The sequence below is a fragment of the Erinaceus europaeus genome, chromosome 7, assembly GCF_950295315.1.
Source record: "Erinaceus europaeus chromosome 7, mEriEur2.1, whole genome shotgun sequence".
NCBI lineage: Eukaryota > Metazoa > Chordata > Mammalia > Eulipotyphla > Erinaceidae > Erinaceus > Erinaceus europaeus.
In genome coordinates this window covers 31,875,476-31,888,494 of record NC_080168.1, presented here as the reverse complement: position 1 = coordinate 31,888,494, position 13,019 = coordinate 31,875,476, and the positions used below count along the sequence as shown (strand labels likewise).

Here is a 13,019-nt window from a genome sequence, read left to right as displayed (position 1 = left end):
CCCACATGGGAGCACTAGGACAGCATCAGAGGAAAAGTCATAGGTGGACTAGTGCTTTCGTGTCCCTCCTCACTCCTCTTTGTTTTCGGTCTGTCTCTTGCTCTCTCGCTCATTTAATAAGGATGTAGAATTTTTAAAAATTGGGTCAGGGAGGCTGCATTGCACATGTACAAGAACCTCAGTTCATTCTCAGTGTCACATTAAAAGAAAAATTGTGTATTCAAAGTAAGTCAAGCAATTGTACACTTTCTGCAAGGTGAGAGGAGAAATTAAAGGACAGCTGAACTAATGGCTAATGTGCTTCAGATAGGATGTTTCATGGACTGTCAATTGTTTTTCCAAAATGCATCTTTTTTTTTTTAAATTAGTACTGAACTGAATTATGTAGATTTCCTAAAAGCAGCAGTGAACATTATTTTCAATGAGCATTCTTTCCTCATGTAAATAGTTTATTCTTCCCTTTTGTGACTTAACATATTAAGAGCAGTAGCTAGTATGTATTAAACTCTTTTTTTAAAGTTTTTTATTCTTTTTTTATATTTATTCCCTTTTGTTGCCTTTGTTGTTTTATTGTTATAGTTATTATTGTTGTTGTTATTGATGTCATCATTGTTGGATAGGACCAAGAGAAATAGAGAGGAGGGGAAGACAGAGAGGGGAGAGAAAGATAGACACCTGCAGACCTGCTTCACCACCTATGAAGCGACTCCCCTGCAGGTGGGGAGCTGGGGTCTCGAACCGGGATTCTTATTCTGGCCCTTGTGCTTTGCACCACATGCGCTTAACCCCCTGTGCTACTGCCTGACTCCCAAAATCTAACACTTTTCCTGTATGTTATTTATGTGATTTGGGTTGATATAAGTACAAGTAAGACTCCCAAGATTAAAGTGATGTGGGTTAACAACTTAGCAACATGAAATGAGTGGGGGTGGGGGTGGTGAGTGGCACACCTGGTTGGGCACAGATGTTACAATGAGAAAGGATCCAGGTTCGAGCCCCCGGTCCCCACCTGCAGGGAGAAAGTTTTGCAAGTGGTGAAGCAGTGCTGCAGATGTCTCTCTCCCTCTCTATTACTCCCTTCCCTATTGATTTCTGGCTGTCTCTATCCAATAAATGATCAAATAAAGATAAAAAAAGAGAGTACACAGCCTAGGAGTAGGAAACTCAACAATGCCAGTGAATTTAAATCTCATAGTGGCATAAGAATCTTAAACATTTTTGGGTCAAGCACCTATGTCACTTTCACCGGGACACCAAGAACAGGTGAAGCTACAGGAGAAGGCAATCCACACTTGGCTAAAATTTTCCCAGTCTAGAACTCTGAGTCTCTTGTCTTAGTGACTTAGCCTTAACAAGTCAGTGTTAGCATATTCAAAAGAATCTGATCAAGTATACAGTGTCTACACCCTTTAGACAACTTTTAAAAAGGAATCTCACCACTCATCTTTACAGCAAGGACATGCTGACCATGGAGGTGGGTACCTGGTAGGTAGTGAGGGAATGAGATAACATATTGCAGCGACTAGCTCCAAGTAAATCCACTTTCTGACAAACATCCATCTTTAACTTGTCAAATGAAGCTTTGCTATTTCTCACTTGGATTTGTACCTGCAACCATCAAAAAGTTAATTATTATTACTGATAACATGGACATAAATATACTGTCATGGCTCTAGATACTTTTCTCAAAAATGAAATTATAGTAAAAACAAATCCCTTCATTTACATTATTATTTCATAATTAACGGTAAAGGCTTGGGCTATTTAATTACTGTAGGAGATTTTTCTAGCGGAGTATCTTTGGATAGAGAAAGTATTGATGATTGACGGAAAATGTATAGTTAAGGAAACAAACACAAATTTAAGGAAAAAAGGAACATCCAAAATAACTGATGGGTAATATCTAGCTAAGAGTAGGGTTTAAAGAGACGCTCATACTTTTCTAAACTTCTCCATTTGCTTTAAAGTTTCTGGGTCTAGTTCTTGGGATACGTCCTTCATCCACAGCAGAGCCGCTCTGTATTCTGTGCGAGCCTCCTCCATTCTATTAATTGTCACCAAGGTGTCAGATACCGCCCGTTTACTGAAGGTCTCTACTTCTTGTTTAAGACGAGACAAGGGAGTACACAGGAACAATCTAAAAGCAGAGAAGGGAATACCAGAGGAATGTACACCCCATAAACAACAGCACAAGTTAAAAAGCATATTTGCTATCAAGATAAAATTATAAACAGGAAATCTTATGCCTAAGAAACATTACAAAGTAGGTAAGAGTCAAAAAGCCAGCTTTGGTTGTTAGATAAATATGTATCTGTGGGGCTGAGTGGTGGCACACCTGGCTAAGAGCTCATGTCACCAAGCTCGAGGAACCAGTTCCAGTTCCCGCTCCCCACCTGCAGAGGAAAACTTCATGAGTGGGTGGTCCAGGAGGTGGCTGAAAGTATTGAACTCTCAAGCATGAGGTCGTGAATTCAGTCTCCGGCAGCACATGTACCAGAGTGATGTCTCCTCCTCTTACTTTCTAAACGTTTATAAATAAAATATTTTAAAAAAAGAAAAGAAAGGAAGAAAAATTTCATGAGTGGTGAAGAAATCTCTTCTCAGTTTCTCTCTGTTTCTGCCCAATAAAATAAATAATTAATTAAATTTTTAAAGATAAATCTTTTTTGTTTGTTTCCAGTGTTATCACTGCTCTACAAATCCACTGCTCCTGGAGGCCTTTTTTTTTTTCTTTTCATTTTATTGGATAGGACAGAGAGAAGTTGAGAGGGGAGGGGAAGATAGAGAGGGAGAGAGAAAGAGAGACACCTGTAGACCTGCTTCACTGCGTCTGAAGCCACCCCTCTGCAGGTGGGGAGCCCAGGGGCTCAAACCAGGATCCTTGTGTGAGTCCTTGCTCTTTTGTTCTATTTGCATTTAACTTGGTGAGCCACCGCTCAACCCCAAAGATAAATCTTTATATTTCTCATTTCTTATTTTAGGAAATATTTCATTTCAGATGTCAATCCAGGACTGGGGAAACAGCATAGTGTTTATGCCAAAAGGCTTTCATTCTTGAGGTACCAAAGGTCCCAGGTTCAATCCTCCACACAACCACAGGCCAGAGCTGAGCAGGGCTTCGATTAAAAAAGAAAGATATCATCATTCCATGTATAAACAGCTTGCCAAGCAAATCTTCCATTTTGAAATGAGTTCCATGGATAAAATAGATCTTGTATCTATAACACATAACTCTATAAATAGAAAGTTGCCTGATAGATTTAGGTAAAAATCTGGATGTAGAAAAACAAAAATAAAATGTTGACAAGATAATTAAGACTGAGTTCTTTTTAAAATATTTATTAATTTATTATTAGGTAAAGACAGAGAGAAACTGAGAAGAGAGGCAGAGATAGAGAGGGAGAGACACCTGCAGCCCTGCTTCACCACTCATGAAGCTTTCCCCCTGCAGGTGAGACCAGGGGCTTGAACCTGGGTCCTTGTGAACTGTATGTAATGTGAACACTTAACCAGTGCACCACCACCTGGCCCAAGACTGAGTTCTTAATAACTGTGAAAGGAAAAATACAAGAATTTTAAAAGCACCAATAAAGCCCAGCTCCTCTGCTGTTGCTTTTTGTTTGTTTATTTATCTGTTTGTTTGTTTAGTGGCATTGAGGGCCTTGTATCAAGTGTCTGTATCATTTCCTTAACAATTTTTTTTAAATTATGTCCATTTGTACTGACGTGATATTTCAGAATAAAGCCACTTAAGATGTGTATCATCGGGGCCAGGCGGTGGCGCACCTGGTTAAGTGCACACATTACAGTGTACAAGGTCCCAGGTTCAAGCCCCTGGTCCCCACCTGCAGGGGGAAAGTTTCACAAGTGGTGATGCAGGGCTGCAGGTGTCTCTCTGTCTCTCTCCCTCTCTATCTCCCTCTCCCCTCTTAATTTATGACTATCTCTATCTAAAAAATAAATAAAGATAGGGAGTCCGGTGGTGGCGCAGCGGGTTAAGCACATGTGGCGCGAAGCGCAAGGACCTGTGTAAGGATCCCGGTTCGAGCCCCCGGCTCCCCACCTGCAGGGGAGTCGCTTCACAGGTGGTGAACCAGGTCTGCAGATGTCTATCTTTCTCTCCCCCTCTGTCTTCCCCTCCTCTCTCCATTTCTCTCTGTCCTATCCAACAATGACGACATCAATAACAACAACAATAATAACTACAATAAAACAACAGGGCAACAAAAGGGAATAAATATTTTTTAAAATAAGTGTTCTAAATACAAAATAAGTAAAAATTAGACATCAAAAAGCAGTATTACTACTGCTCTACTAGGACAGTCAATAACCTCTACAAATCAAAGGCAATTTTGTCAAAACTATCATATTAGCTGAGATTTCACATGATGCCAAAGTCATGGCAGACCTTTGCTTGGCTGAAGAACACAGTGCCTTGCCAGTAGCATCCATCATTTTGCCAGCTTGCGTTACATCTTGTTCTGCTTGAAACTTTAAGAAGAGTCCCAGTTCATTTTCCTCCTCTGATATAACTAGAGGGGAAAAAGGCAGTATAATTAGTTGTTTCATTTTATCATTTGTTTAAAACAAACACAGCTAACATTTCACAACAATAAGTCTCTGTATGTGAGAATTAGTTGCAGGGGTGGGCATTGGTGGAAGAGAAGACTTGAAATAGCAAATTCCTGGGCTATCAGAGGTGATACACAGTAAGCAAGGCACTCAGCTTGAGTGCACAGGATCCCAAGGTAAGTCCCCAGCACTGCCGGTGACAGAGTGAAGTGCTGCTGTATGTTCTGCAGCCCTGCCTCTTGCTTGCTGTCGTTAGTTCAGCTTTTCAAAATGCAAACTCCTGGGCTCCACTTCCAGGATTTTTCTATCTATAGTTTTAGAGATTTGCCTATTTGCTTTCATAATAACCCCAGATAGTTTTTACGTATTAAGTCTATGAAATTCATTTTGGGGAAGATTGATCTTTAAAGAAATATATAAAACTACGAAGTCAAAACCACAAACAAAAGAAGCATTTTTCAGTGTGCAGAGGCGTATGTTAGGATCACTGTGTCTTACAAAGTCTTTGCTTCTTTTTTAATTTTTTTTTTTTTTAACCAGAGCACTGTTCAGTTCTGGCTTATGGTGGTGCAGGGGGATTGAACCTGTGACTTTAGGGCCTCAGGCATGAGAGTTTGCATAACCATTATGCTATCGACCCTCCACCCAAAGTCTTTGTTTCTTATTTAAGTCTGTTGATGTATTGTTAACTTGTATTAGTTTCTATGTTCTGTGTACCCAAAGATCTGTTGATGTATTGTTAACTTGTATGAGTTTCTATGTTCTGTGTACCCTGAATCACAGATTTATCCAGTTTTGCTGCTGAAATCCTCAGAGATTTGATGGAGTGTACTACTGCTCTAAGAATGGCCCAGAGACTAACACCAGTCTCAACCACTTATTACCAACCTACAGCAAGTACTGAAACCAAAAAACTGCTAGAAGTCTTAACTAATTTAACTGGGTGTTGTTGGTTTTTTTTGTTTTTTGTTTTTTGTTTTTTTTTTTGCCTTCAGGGTTATCTCTGGGGCTCAGTGCCTACACTACAAATCCACTGCTACTGTAAGCCATTTTTTCCCATTTTGTTGCCCCTGTTGTCATTATTGCCATTGCTGTTGGATAAGACAGAGAGAAATCAAGAGAGGAGGAGAGAAACACAGACACCTGCAGACCTGCTTCACCACTTGTGAAGCAATCCCCCCTACAGATGGGGAGCTGGGGGCTCAAACTGGGATCCTTATGCCCATCCTTGCACTTGTGTACTTAACCTGCCATTTGTTCTTAGCCCGCAGCGATACCGCCCGGCCCTGACTGGGTATTTTCTTTCTTTCTTTCTTTTTTTTTTTTTTGAAAGATAGGAGGAGAGAGAGAAAAAGAACCAGACATAACTCTGGTACATGTGCTGCGGGGATTGAACTCGGAAGCTCATGCTTGAGAGTCTAGTGCCTTAGCCACTGAGCTACTTCCCGGACCACCGACTGGGTGTTTTCTATCTGCTGAACCTAGGGATTTTTTAAATGTGAGCTTATAGTTATGTGTCTTTCTTAATTTCACTTAAAAATACTTTATTGTATTCTACAAAAGAATCAGTTTACAATAGTTTGAAAGTAAAACAGGAGGGCTGGGTGGTGATGCACCTGGTTAAGGGAGCACCTTACCATGCACAAAGACCCAGGTTTGAGACCCACTCTTCACCTGCAAGGGGGGAGCTTCATGAGTGATAGAGCACAGACTGCATATGTCTGTCTGTCTTTCTCTCTCTACCTCCCTATCCCCTCTCAAATTCTCTCTGTCCTATCAGATAAAATCGGGGGGGGATGGTCATCAGGAGCAGTGGATTTATTGTGCAGACAACAAGCCCCACTGACAGCCCTGGTGGCAATAAAAAAAAAAGTAAAAAAAATGTCACCCTTCCACAGGACAATTTTGAGGCGTTGTAAGATGGCTTTCTTTAAAACTAATGAGGTGGGGATCAGACAGTAGCGCAGCGGGTTAAGTAAATGTGGCACAAAGAGCAAGGACCAGAATAAGGATCCTGGTTCCAGCCACTCCTCACCTGTAGGAGGGTCACTTCACAGGCAGTGAAGTAGGTCTGCAGGTGTCTTTCTTTCCCTGTCTTCCCCTCCTCTCTCCATTTATCTCTGTCCTATCCAACAACAATGACATCAATGACAAGAATAATAATAATAACCACAGGGAGTTGGGCGGTAGCGCAGCAGGTTAAGCGCAAGTGGCCCTAAGCGCAAGGAAGGATCCTGGTTCGAGCCCCCGGCTCCCCTGGGAGTCGCTTCATAGGCGGTGAAGCAGGTCTACAGGTGTTTACAGGTGTTTATCTTTCTCTCCCCGTCTTACCCTCCTATCTCCATCTCTGTCCAACAATGACTACAGTAATAACCACAACAACAATAAAACAACAAGGGCAACAAAAAGGCAGAAAACAGCCTCCAGGAGCAGTGGATTCATGGTGCAAAAAAAAAAAAAAAAAGGTGGGGGGAGAAGAAGAAAAAAAAAGGGCAAATGTTACACCTAATTTAACTTTGGTTTACTAGTGGGAAAACTGAAGTTAAAAACTCAAAGAGAGGGAGTTGGGCGGTAGCGCAGCGGGTTAAGCACACGTGGTGTAAAGCGCAAGGACCAGCGTGAAAATCCCCCACCTGCAAGTGTGTGGGTGTCTCTCTTTCTCTTCCCCTCCTCTCTCTGTTTCTCTTTGTCCTGTCTAACAACGACGACATCAATAACAACAACGATAATAACTACAAAAAAAAAAAGAAAGAAAGAAAAGACAAGGGCAACAAAAAGGGAAAACAAAAAAATTTTTTTTTAATCTACAAAAAAAAAAAAAAAAAACTAAAAGAGAATTCCATTAGTAGCTCGGAAGCAACAACAAAACTCAGGCCTTCTTAACAGTTGCCCATGGTGTCCCATAAAGGAATCGACTCATTTTGTAGACTCATTTAATAAAACCAGGTGCTGTTTTGTGAACAAATAACCTGATCCACAGTGAACTGAATTGAGGGAGTCTTGTTAATTCAGTATCCTGGTTACTCGAGACATACACAGATTACATATTTCCTTTGATTCATAAATTCATAAAATATGCTCAAAGCCCATTGCTTATAAACATATTGATTTGCATGTAATCATTCAAAAATCTGAGCACTTGAACTATCTCATTATCAAGCAAACATGAATTATCACTGAGCCGTATACTTATCTAAGCAGGATGGGACAGAGATGAGGCTGAAGCTGCTGATTCTGTGTTGAGAACTGTGAAAAATTCTAGAGAGGGGCCAGGTGGTGGTGCACCTGGTTGAGTGCACTTGTTACAATTCACAAGGACCAGAGTTCGAGCCCCTGGCCTCCACCTGCAGGGGGAAAGCTTTGAAAGTGGTGAAGCGTGGTCGGGCTGTAGCACAGCGGGTTAAGTGCACGTGGCACAAAGCACAAGGACTGGTGTAAGGATCCCGGTTCAAGCCCTGGCTCCCCACCTGCAGGGGAGTCGCTTCATAAGGATCCTGGTTCAAGCTCTGGCTCCCCACCTGGCACCCACAAGCGGTGAAGCAGGTCTGCAGTTGTCTATCTTTCTCTCCCCCTCTCTGTCTTCCCCCTTCCTCTCTCATTTCTCTCTGTCCTATCCAACAACAATGACAACAATAATAACTACAACAATAAAACAAGGGCAACAAAAGGGAATAAACAAATAAAATAAATATTTTAAAAAGTAAAAAAAAAAGAAAGCGGTGAAGCAGTGCTGCAGGTGTCTGTCTCTCTCCCTATCACCTCCTTCCCTCTCGATTTCTGGCTGTCTACGCAACAAATAAAGATTTTTTTAAAAATTACATTCCTTTAATAAAAAGAAAAATTCTAGAGAGCCCACCCCTGTGTTCTTCCCTCCATCAAGTGATCCTACAAATATTTACAGCACCAGACAATCTATTGGAGATGTTTGATGTTGAAGAATATCTTCAAGAAATCACATATTTATACCACTCTTGAAAAGGATATAATGAGGGAGTCGGGTGGTAGCGCAGAGGTTAAGCACACGTGGTGCAAAGCGCAAGGACCGGCATAAGGATCCGGGTTTGAGCCCCCGTCTCCCCACCTGCAGGGGAGTTGCTTCACAGGCGGTGAAGCAGGTCTGCAGGTTTAAAAAAAAAAAAAGGATATAATGAAATATATGTATGTGTGTGTTGCCAGTCTGTCTTCACATTTCCATTTCTCTAACATTTTATAATAATATCTTATAGTAAAAATTTTATTATAATAAAATCTTTTTATTATAATGAAATCTTGTACTGACTGTTTTGGTCCAATAACTGTTGCTCCTTTTTGCTACTGAGTATAAGTTAAGGCCATTAACAATCTCTCCTCTTAAAAAGTAAAACATGAGGTCAACAAGATAACTCAATTAGATAGTGTACCTGCTTTGTCATGTACACAACTCAGTTTGGAGCCTGGCACCCCACCACACTAGAAGCTTTGGTGTCTATCCACCCTCTCTTTTCCTGTCTCTATCTGGGAGCAAGAGAATAGAAGTTACAAGGGAAAATGGGGAGCAAAAGGTAGTAAACAATGGAAGTGAATAAATTTAAGCCCCTGAACAGAACAAGTCAAGGCAGCAAAATGAATCTGTATCTGAGGATTTGATGGACTGAGATGGAAACAGGGATTCTGAGAACAGGCCACTATAAATATTACAATATTATTTTTGTCATAAGAAACTATTCACAAAATAGTTCAGTAAATGCCTCTTTTTTTTTTTTTTTGCCTCCAGGGTTATTGCTGGGGCTAGGTGCCTGCACAATCAATCCGCTGTTCCTGGCAGGCATTTTTTCATTGTGTTATTGCTGTTGTTGGATAGGATTGAGAGAGGAGGGGAAGATAGACGGGGAGAGAAATGCAGATACTTACAGACCTGCTTCACTGCCTGTGAAGTGATCTCCTGCAGGTGGGGAGCCAGGGAAGGTCCGTGGAATAGTCTGTGTGCTTAACCCAGTACACTACTGCTCGGGTCTCTAGTAAGTGCCAATTTTCACATTAAGTCTTTCATGAAAAGTGCAAATGCATTTTTCGCAAATATTTTTTATTTTAAATGAGAATTGTAAAATAGATATCTATGATTTCTTTTTAAATATATTTTATTATGGGTATTAATGGTTTACAGTAAATACAGTTATTGGTATGTGTGTAAAATTTCTCAGTTTTCTGAAAAACACTCTCACCCCCAGCCTAGATCCTCCTCCACCATCAGGCACCAAGATGGAAAGCTGCCCCCCACCCCAGAGTCCTTTACATTGGGGCAATAATCTGATTTCATACCATTGAGTCTTAGCTGATATTTCTCTACTATCTTCAGAAGTTCAGTGCACGTCTCTTGAATGGAGTGAAAAACCTTTGGAATATAAATTTTATTAGGACAATTTAAAGAACCACATCTGCTGTAAGCATTTTAAATATAGAACATTTGTTTGTGTTACATCTGAACTGACTGATATACCCAGTTTCGGTCTAATTTCTGATATAGAAAAGTACAGGTAGCTCCCTCACTCACCCCCTGCATGAGCTGACAAAAATGATAAATTCATATGAGCTAATACAATATTACAGTTGTGAGTTTGATTCTTTCCTCGGTTCCTAACTTACCTAATAGGAAAAAGGTAGCTATAAACCACAGCATGGATGGGGGGAAAAAAAAAAAGACCCTAGAAATATTAGTTTGGGCATTTCTCAATTACTGCTTTTTTTTTTAAGATTTTATTTATTGATTCATAAGAAATGATAGGAGAGAGAGAAAGAACCAGACATCACTCTGGTACATGTGCTGCCAGGGATTGAATTTAGGACCTCATGCCTGAGAGTCCAATGCCTTATCCACTGCGCCACCTCCCGGACCATCTCAATTACTGTTCTAAACATGACAGGCCAGTGAATATACTGTAAGTATTAAATAATATACATAAAAGTCACTTTTGGGTTGTTTTGATTCAGAATTTCCCATGGGTTGCTCACGTGATAGAGTACAGTTTACCATGTGTAAGGACCCAAATTCAGGTCCCTAGACCATACTGTGATGTATCTCTCTCTTCTCTCTCTCACCACCCCTCTGTTCTGTCAAACTAAAAAGAAAATAAATAAATGGACCTAACAGTGTATGTGAAACAATACAAAAATACCTCCTCCTATGGGAATGTAATATGGAAAGTGAGCAGTGTTGCCTTAGTGTTAAAAACATAGAGTACTTGTAATAAAGTCCCATCATTTTGTCTTATTTGTCACTGAGCCCTAAAAGGAGTATCTTTCTTTTCAATTTTTTTGGGGGGGCCAGGTGGTGGCTCACCAGATTGAGTGCACATGCTACAATGTGCAAGGACCCAGGTTCAAGCCCCCGGACCCCACCAGCAGGGGGAAAGCTTTGTGAGTGCTGAAGCAGGGCTGCAGGGGTCTCTCTGTCTCTATCCCACTCTGTTACCCCCTTACCTCTCTGTTTATGGCTGTCTCTATTCAATAAAGATAATTTAAAAAAAATTTTTTTTAGTTAAATCATTTCATTAGGGAAAGTGATGATTTACAAAGCTGTTGTCACACTATTTCTTTTTTTTTTCCTTTATTGGGGGATTAATGTTTTACATTCGACAGTAAATACAACAGTTTGTTCATGCATAACCTTTCTCAGTTTTCCACATAGAAATACAACCCCCAATGCACTGTTCCTTATTTCTTTTTTTTTCATTAATTTACATAAGACTTTCCTTTAATTAATTGAGATTACTGTGTAAAACATATTTAAAGGTGTTTCATCTGATTTTATCATTTTATTTAAAGTGAAAAAAGTCGGGTCAGGTGGTGGCGCGCCCAGTTGAGCACACGTTACAATGTACAAGGACCCAGGTTCAAGCCCCTGGTACCCACCTGCAGGGGGAAAGCTTTGCAAATGGTGAAGCAGGGCTGCAGGTGTCTTTCTCTCTTCCTCTCTACCTCCCCTTACCCTCTCAATTTCTGACAGTCTCTATTCAATAAATAAAGATAATAAAAAAATAAAATAAAAATAAAGTGAAAAAAATCAAGAGTGTATTATACATTTCAATAACTCTGCTCTAGGGGGTCAGGCGGTAGTGCAGTGGGTTAAGCACACATGGTGCGAAGCCCAGTGACCAGTGTAAGGATACTGGTTTGAGCCCCCGGCTCCCCACCTGCAGGGGAGTCATTTCACAGGTGGTAAAGCAGGTCTGCAGGTGTCTGTCTTTCTCTCCCTCTCTCTGTCTTCCCCTCCTCTCTCCATTTCTCTGTCCTATCCAACAACGACATCATCAATAACAACAACAATAATAACTACAACAACAATTAAAGAAAACAAGAACAACAAAAGGGAGAAAAAGCAAATTTTTAAAAATTTAAAAAATTTTAAATAAACGAAAAATAACTCTACCCTTAATAATTTAAACAAAAATCCTTATTGTTTTCAGTTTACTTCAGTGAACTCTGACTTTGCAAAAAATAACATACATATTATGACATAATATATTGGGTTGTCAGAATAGTCTTGACATATTTTTTATTAAAAAATGTGCCATGATTTTCCCCACAACCCAATATAATGAATGTATGAATGTCTGACTCAATTAGGAATTCGGTTCATTCATCACCATTTTTTGGTAACTCTCAAACAGGGTTAAGGTGGTGGCTCATCTGACTGAGGGCACATGTCCCACGTGCCAAGACACAGGTTCAAGCTCCCTGCCCCTACCTATAGTGGGAAGCTTCATGAGTCATGAAACAGTGCCGCAGGTGTCTCTCTCTTCCTTCCTACCTCCTCTTCCCTTTCAACTTCTCACGCCCTATCAAATTTAAAAACATAATAAATAAAAATTTTAAAAAACACATCAAAGAAGTGAATTATCTAATTTTTAAATTAGTTTTGCTAATTTTCAGTGTGAGAGAATTATGACCTTATAGCCAGAAGATCTGACAGATACATTTAAACATTCTCTTAGCAAATTTGATTTTATTATTTTTTTTATATTTATTCCCTTTCGTTGCCCTTGTTTTTTTATTGTTGTAATTATTATTGTTGCTACTGATGTCATTGTTGTTGGGTAGAACAGAGAGAAATGGAGAGAGGATGGGGAGAAAGAGGGGGAGAGAAAGGTAGACACACCTGCAGACCTGCTTCACTGCCTGTGAAGCGACTCACCTGCAGGTGGGAAGCTAGGGGCTAGAACTGGGATCCTTGAGCTGGTCCTTGCGCTTTGCGCCACCTGCACTTAACCTGCTGTGCTAACCGCCCAACTCCCTGAATTTATTATTTTTATTTTTTATCTTTATTTATTGATAGAGACAGCCAGAAATCAAGAAAGTAGGGAAGACAGAGAGGGAGAGAGAAAGAGAGACACTTGCAGATCTGCTTCACCCCTTGTGAAGCTTTCCCCTTGCAAGTGGGGACTGGGGGCTCGAACCTGGATCCTTGAACA

General features: G+C 40.4%; 1 protein-coding gene across 4 annotated transcripts in view; it reads right to left on the bottom strand.

Annotated features, from left to right (window-relative positions):
• Positions 1–13,019, bottom strand: part of ICA1L (islet cell autoantigen 1 like) — a 49,735-nt gene that overhangs the window by 20,807 nt on the left and 15,909 nt on the right. For all 4 annotated transcript variants that reach the window (XM_060194117.1, XM_060194116.1, XM_060194118.1 and 1 more), the window contains exons 3-6: positions 9,871–9,943; positions 4,409–4,532; positions 1,939–2,137; positions 1,483–1,608 (exon numbers count right to left, since the gene is read on the bottom strand). In XM_060194117.1, coding sequence (XP_060050100.1) covers positions 1,483–1,608; positions 1,939–2,137; positions 4,409–4,532; positions 9,871–9,943 — 522 coding nt within the window. The remainder of the gene's footprint in view (positions 1–1,482; positions 1,609–1,938; positions 2,138–4,408; positions 4,533–9,870; positions 9,944–13,019) is intronic.